Source organism: Melanostigma gelatinosum, assembly GCF_949748355.1.
Source record: "Melanostigma gelatinosum genome assembly, chromosome: 1".
Lineage (NCBI taxonomy): Eukaryota > Metazoa > Chordata > Actinopteri > Perciformes > Zoarcidae > Melanostigma > Melanostigma gelatinosum.
In genome coordinates, this window is record NC_136634.1 from 27,181,431 (window position 1) to 27,203,891 (window position 22,461).

General features: G+C 45.5%; 3 protein-coding genes across 3 annotated transcripts in view; 2 read left to right on the top strand and 1 right to left on the bottom strand.

Moving 5' to 3' along the window:
- zc3h18 (zinc finger CCCH-type containing 18) overlaps positions 1–5,159 on the top strand; it is a 36,026-nt gene extending 30,867 nt beyond the window's left edge. The window contains 2 exon segments of the mRNA XM_079286121.1: positions 2,916–3,012; positions 4,003–5,159. Of these exon segments, the coding sequence (XP_079142247.1) occupies positions 2,916–3,012; positions 4,003–4,240 (335 nt within the window). The 3' untranslated portion in view covers positions 4,241–5,159.
- An 8,468-nt stretch (positions 5,160–13,627) lies between these two features.
- Positions 13,628–15,501, top strand: il17c (interleukin 17c; the record flags this gene model as incomplete). The annotated part of the gene is made up of 3 exons (XM_079265811.1): positions 13,628–13,642; positions 13,774–14,009; positions 15,252–15,501. The coding sequence occupies 3 exons, from the start codon at positions 13,628–13,630 to the stop codon at positions 15,499–15,501; spliced, it is 501 nt and encodes a 166-aa protein (XP_079121937.1).
- Positions 15,502–17,189: 1,688 nt separating this feature from the next.
- On the bottom strand, positions 17,190–21,944 carry LOC306775482 (U3 small nucleolar RNA-associated protein 4 homolog; the record flags this gene model as incomplete). The annotated part of the gene is made up of 9 exons (XM_079265924.1): positions 17,190–17,433; positions 18,340–18,450; positions 18,599–18,784; positions 18,987–19,082; positions 19,168–19,274; positions 20,318–20,474; positions 20,679–20,795; positions 21,735–21,828; positions 21,877–21,944. The coding sequence occupies 9 exons, from the start codon at positions 21,942–21,944 to the stop codon at positions 17,317–17,319; spliced, it is 1,053 nt and encodes a 350-aa protein (XP_079122050.1). The 3' UTR covers positions 17,190–17,316.
- Between the last annotated feature and the right edge of the window lie 517 nt (positions 21,945–22,461).

Consider the following 22,461-nt stretch of genomic DNA (forward strand, 5'->3'; position numbering starts at 1 on the left):
GCAAGGTGGCACATATTTCCCTTGAGACAGCGCCGGCTAATGTTAGTCTACCAGTGACAGCACCAGTAGGGCCGCAATTTTTAGTTTAGGATTATTTTCAAGATCAAAGAATCTGCAGATTATAATTGTTTGGTCTATAGACTGTCAGAAAATATTTAGCGAAGGGTCCAAAACCCAAACATATTTAATATACGACATCGAAAACCAAGAACGGCAGTAAATATTTCCATAGGAGAAGCTGTATTTTTGTCATTTTTACTACAAAATGAATGGATGTTGCAGATTGATTTTCAGTCAGTTGTTTGAGCTATACGTGCCGGTACTCTATGTCCTAATGAACACTGTGTTAAGATGCTCGTTGTTTGAGCTATACGTGCCGGTACTCTATGTCCTAATGAACACTGTGTTAAGATGCTCGTTGTTTGAGCTCTACGTGCCGGTACTCTATGTCCTAATGAACACTGTGTTAAGATGCTCGTTGTTTGAGCTCTACGTGCCGGTACTCTATGTCCTAATGAACACTGTGTTAAGATGCTCGTTGTTTGAGCTCTACGTGCCGGTACTCTATGTCCTAATGAACACTGTGTTAAGATGCTCGTTGTTTGAGCTATACGTGCCGGTACTCTATGTCCTAATGAACACTGTGTTAAGATGCTCGTTGTTTGAGCTCTACGTGCCGGTACTCTATGTCCTAATGAACACTGTGTTAAGATGCTCGTTGTTTGAGCTCTACGTGCCGGTACTCTATGTCCTAATGAACACTGTGTTAAGATGCTCGTTGTTTGAGCTATACGTGCCGGTACTCTATGTCCTAATGAACACTGTGTTAAGATGCTCGTTGTTTGAGCTCTACGTGCCGGTACTCTATGTCCTAATGAACACTGTGTTAAGATGCTCGTTGTTTGAGCTATACGTGCCGGTACTCTATGTCCTAATGAACGCTGTGTTAGGATGCTCGTTGTTTGAGCTATACGTGCCGGTACTCTATGTCCTAATGAACACTGTGTTAGGATGCTCGTTGTTTGAGCTCTACGTGCCGGTACTCTATGTCCTAATGAACGCTGTGTTAAGATTAGGGGTGTAACGAATCACAAACCTCACGGTTCGGTTCGGATCACGGTTCAGGAGTCACGGTTCGGATCATTTTTCGGATCAACAAAGAAAAGGGGAGGAAACAAATATAACTTTGCTTTCCATTTATTAATGAAAGAACTTCAAGAACACTTAAAGCAAAGAACTTTGCGCAATAGTCTTACATGAAAACAAAAATATTGAAGATGTCCAATTTGAAACAAAATGAAATAAATAAATAAAAAATAATACATTCAAGAATTCTGTTAAGTTTAAGTGCAACATGAGGTATGTTGATATCCTCGTCCTTTCATCAATACTGAAAGAAACAGCCAGTGAGCTTCCACTGTTTACACTGAACTGAACTGCTCGGCAACAACTTGGGTCTGTTTACTTCCTGTCAGGTCATTCAAATACACAATAATGTTTACCGTTACTGTGACATTATTTTCAAAAAGATGAGAATATCTCCATTGTCTGGGGAGAGGGTCGACCTTTCTGTGGTGACTGGAATATTATTGGGCCTGTCTCGCTTCACTCTGATACTTCTGTCAGCACCTGAACCAGGTGTGTGTCTGTGTGACTCTCACAGAGGGGGCGTGTCTACAGCACCTGCCCCAGGTATGTGTCTGTGTGACTCTCTCAGAGGGGGCGTGTCGACAGCACCTGCCCCAGGTGTGTGTCTGTGTGACTCTCTCAGAGGGGGCGTGTCGACAGCACCTGCCCCAGGTATGTGTCTGTGTGACTCTCACAGAGGGGGCGTGTCTACAGCGCCAGACTAAGAATCACTCCGCCGTGGTGAAAGCAGTCTCTGCAGTCTTTTCCTTGTCATAGACACCTGGAATAGCTTCACACTGAAGTGGGTGCATGAGTGGATTTCGTAGCGTGGCTCAAGCATTTTAACCAGATTTAGAAATCCTTTGTTTTCTACACCGGAGTGTCCCCGTCGCTGACAGACGGGATGGTGTCTCTTCATATGTGTGGACATGCCGATGTTTTGCCGTTGTCGTGTGTCTTTCTCTTTAAATAACGCCTACATACCGTAACGCTTTGTCCACCACCCTCATCCGCCATTATACGTTACAGGGAAGACAAAATGCTCCCAAACTTGCGACTTAAATGACGCCGCGGCTTCTCAAGTTCCTCCGCTCGCCATGACTTCACCGTTAAATGCTTCGAACCTGCGCCATTCACTGAAAACACTACTGCTTTATATCTGTTCACTGACACTCTTTATTGATATTTGGGGACTTGTTACTTGAAAAGGAACAGCAGCAGTAGAACTTTATTACACACTATGATGATTACACTGTAAAAATAAAAGAAAAAAAATACTCTCTTGATCCGCGGTTCACGAGTGATCCGAACCGTGAGGGGTGATCCGTGACACCACTGGTTAAGATGCTCGTTGTTTGAGCGCTACGTGCCGGTACTCTATGTTCTAATGAACGCTGTGTTAAGATTAGGGGTGTAACGGATCACAAACCTTACGGTTCCGGTCGGATCATTTTTCGGATCAACAAAGAACGCTGTGTTAAGATGCTCTTGAGTTGTATTACAGGGAGCTGGACACGTCACAGAGGTCTCCATGATTTGACTACTTCTTGTTCCCTTTCTGATTTAAAAGTGCCGACTGGTTATGAATAGAAAGGTCTATTATTTCCATTACATAGCCCACATCCTAATTTTCCTCACTCAATGTGGAAGTTGAGAAATTTCATGAAAAGTTAGACGACACTTTTACAGCTGTAAGTTAGTTTAGTCTCCAGAACAACCAAGACGTGTGTTATTAGTAGCCCTTCAGTGTGACCAGCCTCGCTAACTATGAAACTGGTGTTTTTCAGGCCGGGACAAGAGGGTTCCTGGCCGACCCGTGCTCCCCCCTCGAATGGATCGGCCCAGAGGCCCAGGGCCCCGACCCATGCCCCCCCAGGGAGACAGGTTGGTGCAACCGTCAGCGTGTTATTGCTGTGTCTGCTGAAATGTATTCCTTAAAACTTGTATTATATGTCAACAGAAGTGAAAAATGCTTCTTTTTTAAAGAGGCTGAAGTGTGGAAATTCTGAAGTCATCTTTTTTTTCTGACTCATCGTTGCCGCGTGCGTGCGTGCGTGCCACATCGTGTTCACTCAGGACAAACACGAGGAACATGCCACAGAAGAGGAAGCCCCATGTCTCATAATAATGATTATTATGATGATATATATGAGCCGACTCTTCAGGGCTCCTGAAATATTTCACCGCAGCTTTTGGCAGAGCGATAAAATATTTTAAGCGTTACCTTTTTGGTCCGCTCCCATAAACACGAGACAATTTCATAACATAATAATATCATCGTCTGTATAAGAGTTATTCTGTCATGGTCAGCAGATCTTGTTAACAGTCCAGAACCACCAGAGCTATTTTGTGTCTCAGTATAGTCTGACTCCCTCCTCTTTGGCTCTCAGCCTGTTGAATCGTGGGATTTGTACACCGTTTCAGAAAAAGATGGATAGAGTTGAAAGGAGCTGTTGGTAAATACATTAAGTGTTGTAAGTCCTTCGTGTCTGCCAGCTGGTTCCACCACCAACACCTTCTAGTGTTAGCAACATGTGTAAATCAGTTGTTTTGATTTTGTGATGAGTGAATCTAGACTGAAATGTACAAACAGGAGGAAATGGGTCATTTGTAGAGGACTGTTTAAGCGGTGCATTACTCTGCCTTTGTGCTGAGGTGGGGCACCAGCACGCTGTGTGTGTTGATGGTGATGAAGGAACGTGTCAGCAGAGCAGCAGTGCAGCTCATTGATGTTATTCACGTCATTGAATCGTGTCTGGACAACAGTGGAGCTCTATGGCGGAGCAAAGACCACATATTTCATGCCTTGTGTATCAAACATATTTGTTAGTGGGAAAGTACAAATGTGTCTCTAAATCTTTTGCTCCTCTTCAGCAGGAAACGTCCTCTGTCACCGCCCGCCAAGTCATCTGGAAAAGGCCCGGTGGCGCCATCGGGCAAGCCGCCTGCTCCGGGCTCCGCTTCAGCCGCTGGCTCCGGCTCTGGCTCCGGCTCTGGTTCCGGCTCCAACAAACCCAGCAACACACTGTCCCGCCGCGAGGAGCTGCTGAAACAGCTGAAGGCCGTGGAGGACGCCATCGCCCGGAAACGGGCGAAGATCCCCGCCAAATAAACGGAAGCCTGCTCCGCCGCCCGTTCGCCTGCCTGCCAGTCTGCCGCCCGTGCCACCTCGTAAGCCGGGACGACAGTGAGGGCTTTGAGGGATTGAGCGTTTCCCCCCCTGCCTTCAATGGACGTGTACAAATGTTGTCTGGTTCATGTATAAAGGCTGTTGTGTAAGTGAACAGGAAGTGGTTTGGCTCTGCTCCCATTAAAAGTCTTTGAGTGTCTCGGCTGCTGTTCACCTCATCAACGAGAAACGTGAGGAAACACTGTGGCACTGGGTGAGGACGTCTCAGCCGTGGAGTGTACTTTGTGTAGACTTTACCGTACAGATACAGAAGGGTAGTAAGCTGACCTTGATCACTTGCTGCTCACTCTGTTCCCTTAGTCAAAGGAAGCATCTTCCTCATCTGGTGTGATGAAGAACATATTTATACTCCTCGAATCTTCTACTTCTGTCCGTCTTTGTCTGCCCCTTTATCGTCTTCTCTCATCCTTCCTTTAGCTCCCTCTGTGTGGAGGTGTTGGCTACTGACAGCAGGGCGTCGCAGCGCTTCTTTGTATAAATCGACACATTTTCGAACATCCATCCTCTGTCAGCCATCACGAGCCCGAGCTCCGTTCAGGGAGGGCCACGTTTAACCGACGACTTGTTTGAGGGCAGTGTTCACGGCCACACCTTGTACAATAATAGCAAGTCATCCAATTCTTCCAAGCGTATGATTCTAGAGAACAGTGATGTGTATTGCTTTTTGTTTCTTTTTAGAAAAACCTACAGCTTTGTTTTCTTCTGAGCTCTTAAGTAATAAACCAATGTTTTATTTGTGTAACATTTTTAGTTTGGAGTGAGAAGTGGAACGGGGACATTTAGAAAAGAGATGTCTTGCTTTTGTGACAAAAGCCTTCTAAATAAACTATTTTGATAAAGAGTCAGTTGCCTGTTTTTTCTCTGCTGTTGGGCCGTGTTTCTGGACGCATCAGTAAACCTAATGACTGGACTGCGGGAGGAACCCACGCTGACATGCCAACTACACAGAGGGCCCTCTTGCTGTGAGGCGGCAGTCAGCTAGCCACCATACCACCTCACAGCCCACTGACCCCACAGACTGCAGCTCAGCTCCTTCTGCACATTCTTTAGCTCCTCTTTATTTCCTGGCTGAACGCTTCGTTTGAGGAGGAATCAGGGTTTGTTGTTGGACACACAGCATGGTGCTGGTGGGTTCAGCACCCTCAACACAGAGGTTGATCTAGTCAGTTATACAATATGTGTCTCATATCCCCATGAGCATCACTGAAAACTTCCTGCATAGTGTAATCCCTCACAGTCATCAGCAGTAGGAGAGGAGCGATACACACCGCTATCGTGATGTCATGCAGGAGTTACTGTGGTTGATGCTAACATCAAAATCAGCTAACGCCTCAAAGTCCTTACTACAGAGCTGTTCTTTATAGTGATGTTCCCAGAGCTCTTCCAACTAGCTAGATCCGCTCCTGGGTTTACTCTATTGCATGTCAAAGATGGCCGACCTTTAGGGGCGACTGGCTCAGTGACTGAGCAGGAGCCAATACCAATCTTCGACCACCAGCTCCTCTACTAGTCCGTGTCGATGCGTCTTTGGGCAAGACACTTAACCCCAAATTGCTCCCGCAGACTGTTCTTGCGGTGTGTGAATGGATGTGAATGTTACATAGTTAGGTGGCTGGTGGTACCCTGTCATCAGTGAATGAATGGGTGAATGACATGTAGTGTTCAAGCGCTTTAAGTGATCAAGTATAGTCATTTAGCATTTGGTATTTAGGCAAGGCAAGGCAAGTTTATTTGTATAGCACATTTCAACAACAAGGTAATTCAAAGTGCTTCACATAAAACCATTAAAAGCATCAAAACATAAGGCAAAAGAAAAGGAGATTTAAAAAAAATTAAAGAAACAGTGTAAGAAATAAAATTCAGTAGTAAAAAGTAAAGGAGATTTAAAACATACATTGAAACAATAATTGATGTCTCCCTGAGACATTGCGCTGCACGCAATCAACCATACACTGCCGCAATTCTGCAATTACTCGCACACAAACCACGTCTGGAAAATATCTCTACCGATGTGCGTTTTATAGTGTACGCCTTGCACGAACTCGGTCCCGGAGGAAATGGCGATATATTGTGCAGTCCTTTTAAAACCATTAAAAGCATCAAAACATAAGGCAAAAGAAAAGGAGATTTAACAGCAATTAAAAACTGTGTAAGAAATAAAATACAGTAGTAAAATGCAGAAATGCAGGAAATTGATTAATATATTAATTGAATGTGGCTCAATTAAAGGCAGCAGCAAACACAAAAGTCTTCAATCTTGATTTAAATGAGCTGAGGGTCTCAGCAGACCTGCAGCTTTCTGGGACTTTGTTCCAGATATGTGGAGCAGAAAAACTGAACGCTGCTTCTCCATGTTTAGTTCTGACTCTGGGAACAGGAAGTAGACCAGTCCCAGACGACCTGAGGGGTCGGGATGGTTCATAAGGTAGCAGCAGATCAGAGATGTATTTTGGCCCTAAACCATTCAGTGCTTTGTAAACCAACAGCAGGATTTTAAAGTCAAGTCTTTGTTGGACAGGAAGCCAGTGCAAAGACCTCAGAACTGGAGTGATGTGATCCACCCTCCTGGTCTTAGTGAGGACTCGAGCTGCAGCGTTCTGAATCAGCTGCAGCTTTCTGACAGACTTTTTACAGAGACCTGTAAACACACCGTTACAGTAGTCCAGTCTGCTGAAGATAAATGCATGGACAAGTTTTTCCAAATCCTGTTGAGACATAATTCCTCTAATCCTTGATATATTCTTCAGGTGATAGTAGGCTGATTTTGTAATTGTCTTGATATGGCTGTTCAGGTTGAGGTCTGAATCCATAACTACACCTAGATTTCTGGCTTGGTTTGTGGGTTTTAACATCAGTGACTGAAGCTGAGCGGTGATTTTCAATTGTTCATCCTTGGTACCAAAAACAATTACTTCTGTTTTATCTTTGTTTAGTTGATGAAAATTCTGGCACATCCAGTTGTTGATTTGTTCAATGCAGTTACCCAGCCCTTGTATGGGATTATAGTCCCCTGGTGACATAGTTATGTATATTTGTGTGTCGTCTGCATAATTATGATAACACACTTTGTTGTTTTCCATAATCTGAGCTAGTGGAAGCATGTAGATGTTGAACAGAAGAGGCCCCAGTATTGAACCTTGGGGAACACCACATGTCATTTTAGTCAGCTCTGATGTGTAATCAGCCACAGACACAAAGTATTCTCGGTCCTTCAAGTAGGATTCAAACCAGTTAAGTGCTGTGCCAGAGAGTCCCACCCAGATGTTTAGTCTTTCTAGGAGTATGGCATGGTCGACCGTGTCGAATGCAGCACTGAGATCTAGTAAGACTAAGACTGAACTTCTGCCATTGTCTATGTTTAAGTGGATGTCGTTGAAAACCTTAACAAGAGCAGTTTCAGTACTGTGGTGCTGTCGAAAATCTGAATTTGTCCCACAGTATGTTTCTGAACCATAACTAGTCCTGGGTGGTAGTCACGTAGTTCCTTTTGCCCAATTCTTATCCGGCCCCTAATCCTTCCCTTTCCCACTTCCTCTCTTTGACGAATATTTCCATTGTTTTTCAGCATTTTGTTAAAATATACAAACAATCAACAAACCTGCCCCCCCCCCCCCCCCCCCCGTACACCCACCCAGAAGAACAGAAAATTAAATAAGTAAATAAGTAAAGGTCACCTCATTTCACCGTGCCAGACGTCAGTATATACATGTACACAAACACACACATACACTGTACGTGTATGGTAATGGTAATGTAGTTTGGGAGTTGTATTTCTCTCCTCAGGATGCCTCTTCCAAATGATGCTATTGTGAAACCGTGGTTATGAAAAGTAACGATAGTTCCTGTTTGTGCCAGAGGGAGGGCAGCTTATGCCCACACTAACCACTGGAGGCACACCGTCCAGTGTTAATGAAGGCACTTCATTCAGTTCAGAGCGCAACTACTTACTGAGTTCACTCCGTCAGGAGCGGGAGTGTGTTGGGGCCGGATTGGAACTGGGCTACATGTAGTGTGGAGCAAAGTTAGACTGAGATCAGTGCTCTTTAGCTCCTCTGTGAAGCCCCTGCAGACGTAAACACCGATGTCTTTGTGGATGTATGCTGAGCAGGGACTTCTGTGGAAGCTGCTGGCAGCCAATGACAGTGCAGCCAGTGGGCCCGATCACTGTTGAATCCTCTCGAAGGGGACTGACCGGTGGAAAGTTAAATGTGAATGCCCCTAACACATTCATGTTGATAAGAGGACGTGACCCTCTGTCCAGGTGGAACTTTGTGTCCATCAAATATCCCACAAACACACAAACACACACTGTGACATGTCCACTACACACCACGTAGATAAATGAAGCTGCATTACAGTTGCTTAATTCTAATTGTTTCCCCTTGTGTCTGCGCATGTTAGTCCGTGTGTATAGAAACATTGCATATGTATGCACGATGCATGTTATTGCACATAAAACATGCATCGTTTGTTAAGTGGCGACATCGTTGTGTCATAAGACAGAAGAAGTCTTGCGTGCGTACAATTGAACTTTCTAAAGCAAACATTACTGAGGTGAATGTGGTTCTCGGTAACATTTAGGTTTAGGAAACACGATTCCTGGTAATACACATGCACATGAAGCTCTATGAGTTCAGTCAGGAAGACTCTACTCTTCATGCCTGAGCCCGTAGTTTATTCAATTTATTTCAATTTCAATTTTATTTATATAGGGGTGTAACGGTTCGCGTATTCGTATTGAACCGTTCGGTACGAGGCTCACGGTTCGGTACGCATGACGAACCAAATACGTTTGAATAAAAAAAAAAAAATTGTATTTTTTTTTTTAAAAACCTTCATTGAACAGGTAGTCCCATTGACATTAAAAAGCTCTTTTTCAAGATGTAAGTAACAATACTACATAACATGAAGGAGCAGTTTTTGTTTTTTATGCTTATGTGTTGCTAAGAAGACACCCCAGAAGATGGGTCACTCAGGTATAGTTCCATCATTGTTCAAAGTCAAAGAATAACTTCATGATGTTAGTTGTAATGAATAAATATATTTTAAAATCAAGTACATTTCTCTGGCATTTATAGTTTTCTACTGTACCGAAACGTACCGAACCGTGGCTCCACTGTATCGTACCGAACCCAACCGTGAGTTTTGTGAACCGTTACACATTGCTGTTGTTCAGGGCTGTAAATCATGATGTCAGCTGTTTAGATCAGCTGGTCTCTCTTGCCAATAACAACAACACAATGACATTGTTAGTCTATCATCTTGCTGCTGTCTCATTTAAATATGATGCAGTCAGGAACACTCTCGTTATAGATTTGAACCATTTATTGCAACAAATGGAAATACAGTTAAACGTGGTGATGCTGGCTCTGCTCTTTGAATGCTCCCCGGATTCGCCAGCAGCTACCGAGCTAAGACGGGGAGCACCGAGCTATAACCCCACCGGGTTTACAGGAATGAGCCAGAAGTACATTTATTAAATACATTTCAACCATTTGCCAGAAGATGAACTGAAGAAGGGGTGGAGGAGGCGAAGCTTCGCCAGCAGTGCGGTCTGTAACAGCGTAGATGTAGAATGAGTCAGTGAGGAGTCATATTTAAATAAACCTTGAAGTGAGAGTGGGCTGTGATTGGCTACGATTCAATCGGCTGGCTGTCAGCTGGTTACAGCCGGTTGCAGCCGGTTACAGACGTTTACAGACGGTTACAGACGGTTACAGCCGGCTACAGGCGGTTACAGGCGGTTACAGCCGGTTACAGACTGTTACACGCGGTTATAGCCGGTTACACACGGTTACACGCGGTTACAGCCGGTTACACACGGTTACAGCCGGTTACACACGGTTACAGCCGGTTACACACGGTTACAGCCGGTTACACGCGGTTACAGCCGGTTACACACGGTTACAGCCGGTTACACACGGTTACAGCCGGTTACACACGGTTACAGCCGGTTACAGACGGTTACACGCGGTTATAGCCGGTTACAGACGGTTACAGACGGTTACGCGCGGTTATAGCCGGTTACAGACGGTTACAGACGGTTACAGACGGTTACAGACGGTTACAGACGGTTACAGCCGGTTACACGCGGTTATAGCCGGTTACAGACGGTTACAGACGGTTACAGACGGTTACAGACGGTTACAGACGGTTACAGCCGGTTACAGCTTGGGGCGTATGACTTCCGTGTCCTGCATGAACTAACGCGAGCTTCATTTGTCTCTCTACCTTCAGTACGTTCATGCTGTTGTTACACACCCCTCCACCTCCCCATCTCCCCATCTCCACCCAGTCTGCATCAGATCCATCATCTTCATCAACTCATCATTCTATCAGCCTCATCAGCACCACCACCACCACGTGTCTGGACTCCATTTATCTTGCTGCTGCTCAGAGCAGACGCCCCTTCATTACAAATCTCCCTGTAGAGTCCAAGCACCAAAGACTCTCTCAAGACTAATCACCACACATCATCTGTTCTTCATCTGACTTGTCTCTCCTGATTGAAACTACTTTCCCGTGGAATATAGTAACAGTGAAAACTATTTACGTTCTATAGGCATAAACCAAAAAGGCTTATACATACAAAACATGGGTTTCACTACAGAAATAGGATACGAACATCCACCTGGTTGTACGTAGTGTCCACCAGCACCAGGATCCAGCCAAGTCTCTGCGGAACGTAGGACACTACAGCTCATTCTAATGCTGACCGACATTAATGGCTTTCTTTAGCACAAAAACACAAAATAAATAAGAAATAAATCCGAAGATGTAAGATATTTCTTCTTGTTGCATTGTGTGCCCAATGCGTTTCAACTGAAGTTGTATCTTGAAAACAAGTCAAGATCCTGGGATTCCTACGATAGTGTGGTTCTGCTCCCGGGACACAAAATGTCTCATAGGGGAAGAATATGAATCCCACGAGAAATCTTGACAATCAAGGTTTCATGTGAGAGGTTAGGCATCGGAGCCAAGGAGCCAAAGGAGCCAAAGCAAAGAGGAAAATCTGAGGAACTTCGTGATAAAAAACACGAGACGGATTAATGAAGGGGAAAGATGGAGAAGGTTCAAGACTGCACCAGTCGTTTCAGCCAATCTCTAAAAGTCACATTCATTCATCTTGAAAAGACAAAGCCCTGCAGCGGCCACCGCACTTGTAACTCTCGTCCATCAAAAGCAAAGGAGGAAGTTGTGTGACGTCGTTCCAGAGCCACAAAGTCCACAGGAGGAAGTTGAGGTGTTTGGATATGTTTGTTTCCTCATCATTGAGGTGGTGGGGGTGCTGCTGAAAGGTTTTTCGGATGGTGCTCTTTAGGCCTAGAGGAACTGCATTGTTACATGCAGACATCCTGCCTCTGATGTTGAGGAGGTTATGGAACCGAAGTCATCTGAGTAAATCATATTAATGCTCAAAACCCATTCAGGGCAGTAACAACAAAGATAACCAGGGAGGAATTGATGCGTTTATGAGTTATGGACCAGCAGTGGCGGGCCGTGCATTTTATACCTGGGCCTTCACTGGGTTCTGCAGCTGAAATACCACCTTACAACCACGTGATGGCGCCCCAGCTATTATTCGGTTCTAAGGCTGTAACTATGTACGTATTCGTATTAAACGGGTACGAGGCTTATGAACCGAACAATATGTTTGAATAATACTCGTGCATTTGTAAAATGCAGAAGCTTAAATTGAGGGCAATATAAAACCGTTTTATGATTTTACTGTCACTACTTACATGATTCACAGACTGCTCTGCTGTCTGTTTCCTCGTCTCTCCCCGTGTGTCACGGTGTGTCTCACTCGAGTCAGGAAACTTATCAGAATACTCATATTTGATTGGCTGAGCTGCATCACGTGATGTGATTCACACCGCATTGGTCGGTGTTTTTCCTGCACCGTTGAACAAGCGCCGTAAATGCTGGAATAATTCCGCTGCATAAAAAAATCCCCTTCAAAATAAAATAACTTTTTTTTTTGTCGGGCAAAGGCCCACGACCGACCCATCAGTTGAGAATCACTGATGTAGGAGACAATGGTCTGTGTGACCTCTGAACCGGAACAAAAAAAACACAACAAAAACAGCTGGTGATCCGCAAGTGTTCTGGGAGGCTACGCTAACTAGCTTAACGGGAAAACAACAGCAGTAACACACATTTTGGATTTCTGAACCTTAAATTAAAAGGATTTAAGTTATAATAACAGAAATATGCTGAAATATATTTTTACATTTCTATAACTGCATGTACAATATTTTTACACAATAATCAAATGCAGAGACAGTTATTTACCAATATGTTAGGAGTACAACCGGCCCTTTGAGGCGACCGTGACGCTGATGTGGCCCGGAGTGAAGAGGAGTTTGAGAGCCCTGCTCTGGATCCTGTGTGGTGGGAGTGACTGTCACCTGGTGCTGAGACTGTGGAGCCATTTCATTGCATCACAGCAGAATTGATAGAACGCAAACAACAGAGACTTTGTTGTGCCTCAGTGCCGGTGAGATATGACCACAATGGTTTGCTAATAATAGCCGTCACCTTATCTCTTTCAAAGGAGACTTGGCAGTGTTACAGCCATTCAAACTTCTGCTGGAAATTCTCTTGGCACAAGAACCAAAAACACAAATCCTGCTCTTTGTAGATCTCATCGGCTCATGGCATTTACAGTCTGCATTCAAACTAGTGTTGCGTCATAACGCTGACGCATGGGAGGCTCCTCTGGGATTTTGTGTCAATGGCTCATTTGTGCTCAACGTGCTCAAATAAATAAACAAAAAGATGAAGCGTGACCTACCATGCCATCACACACACACACATGCACATAAACACGTTTCCATTCATGAAACCTTGCTCAGCAATGTTTGTAAATACGTTATGTATTGATTAATATATGTATACAGCTTCATAACATAGGTCGGGCTGTAAATAAAAATAACCCCTCCTGGTTATTGCGCCATGTTGGTTCAAAGGTCAAGAGGGCGCTCTCCTGTTTCAGCTGTTTGTGTTTGGCGACATATTTGCAGGATGTCGTCAGCCTCTCTGCACTCAAGTGTGCGCGCGTGTGCGTTTGTGCCTACGTAGTGAGAAGTTTCCTAGGCCGCTCTCTCTCCGATGACAGCACGCGCCCGGCCTCACACCCTACCTGCTGCGGCTCCTTTCACTTATGAAAGAGGAAGTCCAGGAACTAAATTGCGCTGCCGGTTTTTCCCACCTTGTGCACCGACTGAATAAATACCGCGGGGTGAGCATGGTTGCTGTTAGAACACAAGCAGGTCCTCTCGTCACCAGTCAGAAGAGAGACAGAGGATGGACATGAAGCAGGTGAGTGGGACCAGACAGGCGGGGCAGGGCTGATACCGGCCGCTCTCTATACTCGCTCCGGCAGGTCAGCTGACTGTCTGCCTGTCTGCCTGTCTGACTGTCTGACTGTCTGCCTGTCTGCCCCTCCACAGATTCTCATCTTTGGACTTTGTCTCGTGCCCGTGTGGACGTGCAGGATGAACCGGTGCTATGATGACAGCGAGCTGAGCGAGGCGGCGGAGAGGAAGCTGCGGAAACACTACCCGCAGTCTCTGGAGCTCTCGACTGGGGCGCCGCCCGGCTCACCCGCCCCTTGCCCCGTGGAGCTTTTCCCGCAGCAGCCGCCTCAGCACATCCAAGACCGGTCCCTGTCCCCCTGGAGATACGTGTGAGTATCATCGTGACGCGTTGCACGCGTGTGTTTCATTCAAGACAGTTTTCAGATGCAGCACGTGAATGAAATCAGTGACTTTAAGGGTTGAACGCTCCACCAGGTCCCCGGTGGAGGCAAAGACACGTGGAGACGTTTGCGGGGAATGTTTGATACAGAAAGTGAGCCTGAGAACATGCTTTGTGATGCGGATTAGTCTCCGTGATCAGGGGCCCTTCTGCTCGCGTGCACCCTCCCGCTGGGATCGATTTGCTCTTCTGATGAGCTTCCACTTAGTCTGGAAACTCTCAATGAGCTCATCAGATAGAAAGCCCCGCTGTGTCTGCATCAGGAGTCACAGTTCAAGATTGTCTCGGGGGAGTTGTGAGAACGAGATCCTAAAGTTTTTAAAGATACCGAATCATGTCAGGTTCAAATATGGAGAAAACCTTTGTTTACATGAGATGGCAAGGTGCAGACCTCGTAGTGCTCGTGCTGTGGTGGCCCCGATGACGAGGTCGTGGCTCCAGAGAAGGGAAAGTCCCTCTAGTCTACCTCCACTGACCGCAGCACTGCTGGCGCATACATCCGCTGGGAATGACGTGGATTGCTTCACTGAGTAAATTGTGTAACCTCTGATCCGCTGCAGCACATCATCAGCCTGTCTCTCAGGGATTGGGGATTTCTCTTCTGCATTATAGTTTCCGAAGCTTTCAGCTGTGATTGTCTTCTGTAGGAGATCAGTGAGCAGCCGGAGATGTTTCTCTGAGGATTCATGAAGGTTCACACACTTTGTGATCCATGGCGGTCTCATCTGTTTGGGAACTTCAGGGCAAAACAAACCGTGTAGTCTGTCACCTCCAAGTGTGGATCCCAGGCAGAGCACAGGCACGCTGCTGCTACTTGCACTTTACTTCAGTGTTTCCATTATATACTACCTTAAACATCTATATCTATATCATATCACACTTTTACTACAATACTTCACCAGACGAACTTACTCCTTTGACAGCTTTGATGCTAAAATGTAGCATAAGACATTTATTATTCAGCATGAAAACGTTTATAAGATAAATATGACCTCTTACTCTGGTTGGGGCCCCTAGCACATAGTGAGAAAGTGAAAACAGTGAATGAGAAACAATGTCGGGGCCCCTGAGGGTCTGGGGTCCTTGGGGCAGTTGGTAACTCAGCCATGATGTCACATGTCCTCGCTGTCCTCGGAGAAGCTGCTCACTGAGTCCTCTTCTTCCTTTCCAGACTCGTAACCAAGAAGGATCACTTTCCTTCCACCTACGCCGAGGCTCAGTGCTTGTGTTCGGGCTGCGTCCTGATCCAGCGCAACAAGCCCCCGGTGGAGAGCCACGACTACAACTCGTACCCCGTGATGCAGAGCAGGGTGTTCCTCAGGAGGGAGCTCTGCGACGACGGGAAGAAATACCATCTGAAGCCGGTCACTGTGGAAGTAGCTGTGGGCTGCACCTGCACCAGAGCCAACACCTACAACTAGACCAGCTCTCCCGGGGGGCACACTACACTTCATGCTGTGTTTGTTTTAAAATGCACCAAGTCCTCCGGGAAGTGGACCCTCGGGGTGTCGGGGGGGGGGGGGGGCAGGTCTGAAGGTGTGACTGGTGAGCAGACAGCAGAGGGAACTCTGGTCCAGCTGCTCTCTGGTGGAAGACACCCCTGGGATCATTTATGAGGCTTTACAAGTCGAATCACATCAGCCTTTTTATATGCTTATTTATTGTCATAATGGATGACATCATAATTGACATATTTATGTGTTCTGTAGGATTTGTTTACAGCTGTGCCTCGTGCAGCTAATGTAAACTGGGTATTCACTACGTCTGTTCATATCGATGGCCTCGTCATCGCAGAAAATAGCTATTGTATAGTTTTGTAAAATAATAATTGAACCACGTATAATATTTGAATAATTATCTATTTATTTGCTCTGTTTTGTATTTGACATGTTTGAGCATTTGACATATTTAGAATGCTGATAAGGAAAACTTTGTATTTACATCTGTTGAATATCTTGGAGGGTTTGTCCCAGTGGGACTCATACGTCTGACAAAGACCAAAGGTTTAGCTTCTTTGAAGCAGAATAAAGGAAAAATGATTTTAAACTAATTCTTCCGTTTCTATATTCAGAGCTGAGTGATTGAAGGGGCAAAAGTCCCAGAGGTCAGTGGGTTTCGGTAGTTTCCGGTTGAGGAAGCGTGACTTTCCCCGGGGGTTGACTAAGAGTCGGGTATTCCCACATATTTATTCAGGCTGTGTGTCCACTGTAGTCTATAAGCAGACAGAAATCAAAGATTTGAGTGAAGTTGTAGTTCACTTAATAACACAATAAAGTCCAGGACTTCTTTCTACTGTAAAGCTGCCGACGATGCAGTCTAGGAGACGAGGCCCTCGCTCAAAATATGACAGGAAATATCAACAGCTTCAGAAGCTTTGATACTAAACTGTAGAACACAAAACAAGCAGCTGGCGGTGGTTTAATACTGAATGTGTTGTGGGTCTTTATTTCATAATCCATCCAGTTATTGTAGTATCACAGTACACATGACGTCAGGAAAGAACAACGATGGAACGTGAGACGGCTGAATTCCATTTAGCTGCTTGAGGGCCCGGCGCTGTGTGACGCATCGACCAGGCTCCTCAGAGCGTCGCCATCTCAATACCCATAATGCATTACCAAACATGTGACATGTTACATTACTGGTTCGGAGTCTTCGGAGTCGTTAAACTGAAGTTTGAACTGGTTGTAAACACAGTTTGCAGATGTATTCGAGTGTAGAAACGTTGAGTGAACGTCAAAGGGAAACTGTGCATCCTGTTCAAATAAAGGCAACACGGGGAGAGTAGGAATCATGATCAATAATCAGAAGTGATGATAACCGGCTGAGTGCTTCTGTGATTCTACTTGCATGTTGCATGCACCTTCAGACACAAGTAGAAGAGTCATCTATGTGTTGCTGTGTACAACCATGTTTCTAGTTCCCACACTTACTTTAATAAACCACCTCGAGGTACTAAACCTATGGCCATTTATTCATTCATTGATTCAATCCATGTGAATACAGTCTGTACTTATGACCATACATATATACACATGTATGTATATATACTTATACATACATACACACACATAATAAAACATCTTTCAACCAAGTCAAACACAAGAACTGTAAATTGTTCCATTTATTACTTTATCAAAGCAATTTCTACAAAGTGGTGCCGCATGAACACTTTGATTGAAAATGGTTCTCTGTGGAGCTGCAGTGATCCTCTGCGCTGAGACGCCGTCACTTCTTTATGTAGCAAACTTCTTCTGGCGGACCGGTGCAGGCAGCTGAGACATGATGTCCAGCAGGGGGCGCTCCACTACGACCAGAGAACGGTCCTCCAGCAAGCTCACACACATGAGGTGCTGGAAATCAGGAGAACAAACTAGGTCAGACAAATGTAGTGCAGCTAGCAGAGCTGGCTTCATCACTTACACATGATGGCTTCAGGTGGAAGGCAGATGTTTTCAGAGAGATATCAAATAGATATCAGAGATGAATTATGAACTGTTCTAACACTCGCTCTCAACACTTTCCTTTACTTTACTCAGCGCCAAAAAATCATCCCAGTCGTGTTTTCATGCAAACAACCACGATATATGAAATAAAGTCAGAGGACAACACGTAGAGTTTTTGGATGTCTTTTGGACGGTTGAAGTTATTGTTCAGGACGGTGATGATTGTAGATTTGATTTGAACGGACTGGTGGTGATCACAAGTTCAGGAATCGGAGAGGAATAAAACGGCATCGCAAGATAAAACTCAAAGGTGCTGATTGGTAACTGGCCGGCTGAACACAAACAACTGACGAGCTCAGAATCTCATGTTTCTTACCAGACGTGGTTAAAGCATACGGTTTCATTTTGGGCAACATTTGAACAAAGTGGAACAAAGTGATTTTGTTGAAATATCAAATCTAAAGGTTTGGTTTAGTTTCTTTTCCAGACTGAAGAATTTGTACACATGATGTGTTCAAGGACGGTCAGAAAGTTGAGAATCTGACAATAATGTCTGCAAGGACACCGTTCATCGTAGGCCGGAGCGGTAAGAAACAGGCTGGAGAGGCTCAACACACTCCCACCAGAGGGCTCAACACACTCCCACCAGAGGGCTCAACACACTCCCACCAGAGGGCTCAACACACTCCCACCAACGGAGCTCAACACACTCCCACCAACGGGGCTCAACACACTCCCACCAACGCAGCCCGTGTGCTGGTGTCACCAGCAGAGCAGCTGGAGTCGAGCTCCACGGGGCTCGGGGGAACCTACCTGGAAGCTCTTGCATATCTTGAAGGCGTGGCTGTGTATGATCCTCTCTGGCTCAGGGAGACGCCTCAGTGTCATCTGATTGTAGAGCACATGCTTAGCTTCAGGGAGGGGCTGCATGTGGAGACATTACACACACATATAGCATGAGGATTATTTAACCCCTCGATCCCCATCCGTCACTGAGAGGAAGAGAACACGGCACTGACGGAGCAACAGTCCTCACTGGTGTTGTAAGGACCTGGCAGGTGTTTGAACATACCAGACTCTGGTCGATGATGCAGAACATGAACATGTCGTGCAGAATGATGTGAGCTGGATTTTGGGGGTTGAAGGCGACATGGGTGATGGGGGTGTCCCTCTCCAGCCACAGATGGTGCAGTCCTTGTTTCTGCAGCCTGCGACTCCACGCTGTGTACTCCTTCTGCACCAGAGAGTACTCAAAGATCTGACACACACACACACACACACACACACACACACACACACACACACACACACACACACACACACACACACACACACACACACACACACACACACACACACACACACACAGAGAGTGTTTCTATCTCAACATTATCTCTGAGAAATGTGCTATGGTGTGGTGAGCAGAGCACATTGTCAGAAGGGTCTGATGCAGTGTTTACCTGCTGGTCAGCATGCACCACCACCAGGTTGCTGGTTATTGGGTTGATGGCTATGGCAGTGGGACACGAGCTGTACACTGGAACTGTACAATGAAGCTGCAACACACACAGACATTGAGCCGCTCACTGTTGCTGCTTTGGCTACAAATTGAAATTTGACCTGGATGGAGTTGAAACTCACCGCTAGCTTGCCGAGGCTGTAGACGTGGATCTCACAGTCGGTGTTTGCTGTAGCGAGCCATTTGCCGTCGTCACTGGCAACCAGCAGGTGGACCGGCTGTCTGGAGCCTGGAGGCCACACAAGCACTCGTTACACACTGAGGCAGAAGCTGCAGGCTGCGAGCGTGAGTAACCTCCCACTTTGTGTCATGAATGTAGTTTTCACAGAGTTGCTTTTGTTCTTTTCGACATCTCATCAAAATGAAACAAACACATTGTCTTGAATATTGGCCATGTGTATGAATGTCGACAACACTGAACGGCCTTTAAAGAAACCTATTCAGTCAGACCTGGTCCGACTAGATTCTACCGAGGTGTTGTAGTAAATCACTCTCATTAAAAAGGTACAGTGCTGTCATGAAGAGGAAGTTAGATTTCTTCAAGTATTACTCAATATAAGAGCCCGTTTATCTTCATGTCGGTCTACAGCCATGTCTGTCCAAAAGGTCATCACTTCATCATTTCATACTGTTAGACATTTGTATGAAATTGTCATAATAAGCTTATGAAGTCAGTGGGTGGGCGATATGACCTACATTTACATCACATTATTTCTGTTATTTTTGAGGTGATTACAAAATCAAAAGAGATAATCTGATCAAAACATGATTCTGCCTACTTTCACTCTGTTGGTGATGTGAGGGAACAAATCTCTTCAGGAGGAATAAATCATAATGTCAATGAGGTACAGACCTCCCTGTGCTTTAGGACACACAGTTTATCACTGTGACAACGATGGAGATGAAATCGGCATCCTGTCCACCCCTAATGAGTTATTGCCAAAGAAGGTGTTTGTGAGGTCACAGTGACCTTTGACCACCAAATTCTAGTCTGTTCATCATCGAGTCCAACGCGACATTTGTGCAAAATCTGAAGAACTTCCCAGAGATATCCCTTCATAAGAATGGGACTGATGTACAACCAGAAACATCTCAGCACAATAAAGTGACTGCACATACGATTCGCTCAAAGTGGATTTAATGCACGACTATGGAGGTAAACAGTGCAAGTAGCATACGATGCTGATACATTCCGGTACGTGACTGTAAAGTGACCCTCGCTTTCACTACAATGACCACTTCCCTGACTCTACAGGCTGGACTCAGGCTCACCTGACTTGGGTTTTAGGGTATGAAGGTATCTGCACTCCGGCTGGCTGAGGGCAACGACGACGACTGAACCATTGCTGGACGAAGCAAAGAGTTTGGAGGAGTCAGTGGAGAAGCACAGCTGGTGGGCCGAGTGACGGTCCTTAGGTAGTTTGGACACCTAGAGGGAGGAGACGAAGAAGAGTGAGCGTCATCATGGTCCTCATAAGCTCCATGCTTATTACACAGTCTATTACAGAGTAACAATCACACGGCGCTTTACATGTAGCTCATGCTCTAAAGAGGTTACTGAAGATCTCGTATACGTTGACGTGTGAACCAGGACTGATCCAGAGAGCACTAGAGTCCGTGTTGAGGAGCCCACCTTGGTGATGCTGATGTTGTTGTTCTGTAATCGGTAGAGACGTAAACTGGTGACGGTAGAGTATGCCAGCCAGCCACCGCATGGAGACAAAGCACTGCAGCAGATATGATCTTCTCCCTGCAGAAACAGCACAGTCAGCTCTGTCTCAACTCAAAGATATTACAGGTACAGAACAACCAACAGCAGTGAGGACACCCGACTCATAATATGGATGATATGGACCTCCTGGAGGGATGGATGTCTACAACAAATGTCTCATTTTGAAGACTAGAAGATAGGCTGTTGTGGTGGAATTATCACACAAAGTCAATAATGTGAGAAAGTAGATTAGTTTGTCTCGTACTCTACGGAAAACAGGAGAGCAACCAAGAGAGAGGACAGTAGAAAGACGACAGTAGAGAGAGGACAGTAGAGAGAGGACAATAGAGAGAGGACAATAGAGAGAGGACAGTAGAGAGAGGACAGTAGAGAGAGGACAGTAGAGAGAGGACAGTAGAGAGGACAATAGAGAGAGGACAGTAGAGAGAGGACAGTAGAGAGAGGACAATAGAGAGAGGACAGTAGAGAGAGGACAGTAGAGAGAGGACAGTAGAGAGAGGACAATAGAGAGAGGACAGTAGAGAGAGGACAGTAGAGAGGACAATAGAGAGAGGACAGTAGAGAGAGGACAGTAGAGAGAGGACAGTAGAAAGACGACAGTAGAGAGAGGACAATAGAGAGAGGACAATAGAGAGAGGACAATAGAGAGAGGACAATAGAGAGAGGACAATAGAGAGAGGACAATAGAGAGAGGACAGTAGAGAGAGGACAATAGAGAGAGGACAATAGAGAGAGGACAGTAGAGAGAGGACAGTAGGACAGATGGAAAACCAAAACACTCACATACACACATATACACATACATACATACATACATATATGTATATATATATATGTGTATATATATATACATACATATATATATATATACATACATATACAGACATTTATACACACACACACACACACACACACACACACACACACACACACACATATATATATATACATACATACCTTCCTCTTCAGCTGGATCAGCTTCTCTGGTTTTCTCTTCACAGGAAGACTGTCACCAGGCTTTCCTGTTATCAAACACAGCACACAATCAATACTGTTCACATCAAGTTATCAAACACAGCACACAATCAATACTGTTCACATCAAGACAGTCGTTTTCATGAGATCTCCTTTAAAGTCCACGGTGACTATTCTGTTATTCTCCTGCATGCCTCTGGATGTGTGTGTGTGTGTGTGTGTGTGTGTGTGTGTGTGTGTGTGTGTGTGTGTGTGTCAGATCTTTGAGTACTCTCTGGTGCAGAAGGAGTACACAGCGTGGAGTCGCAGGCTGCAGAAACAAGGACTGCACCATCTGTGGCTGGAGAGGGACACCCCCATCACCCATGTCGCCTTCAACCCCCAAAATCCAGCTCACATCATTCTGCACGACATGTTCATGTTCTGCATCATCGACCAGAGTCTGGTATGTTCAAACACCTGCCAGGTCCTTACAACACCAGTGAGGACTGTTGCTCCGTCAGTGCCGTGTTCTCTTCCTCTCAGTGACGGATGGGGATCGAGGGGTTAAATAATCCTCATGCTATATGTGTGTGTAATGTCTCCACATGCAGCCCCTCCCTGAAGCTAAGCATGTGCTCTACAATCAGATGACACTGAGGCGTCTCCCTGAGCCAGAGAGGATCAGAAGTGATGATAACCGGCTGAGTGCTTCTGTGATTCTACTTGC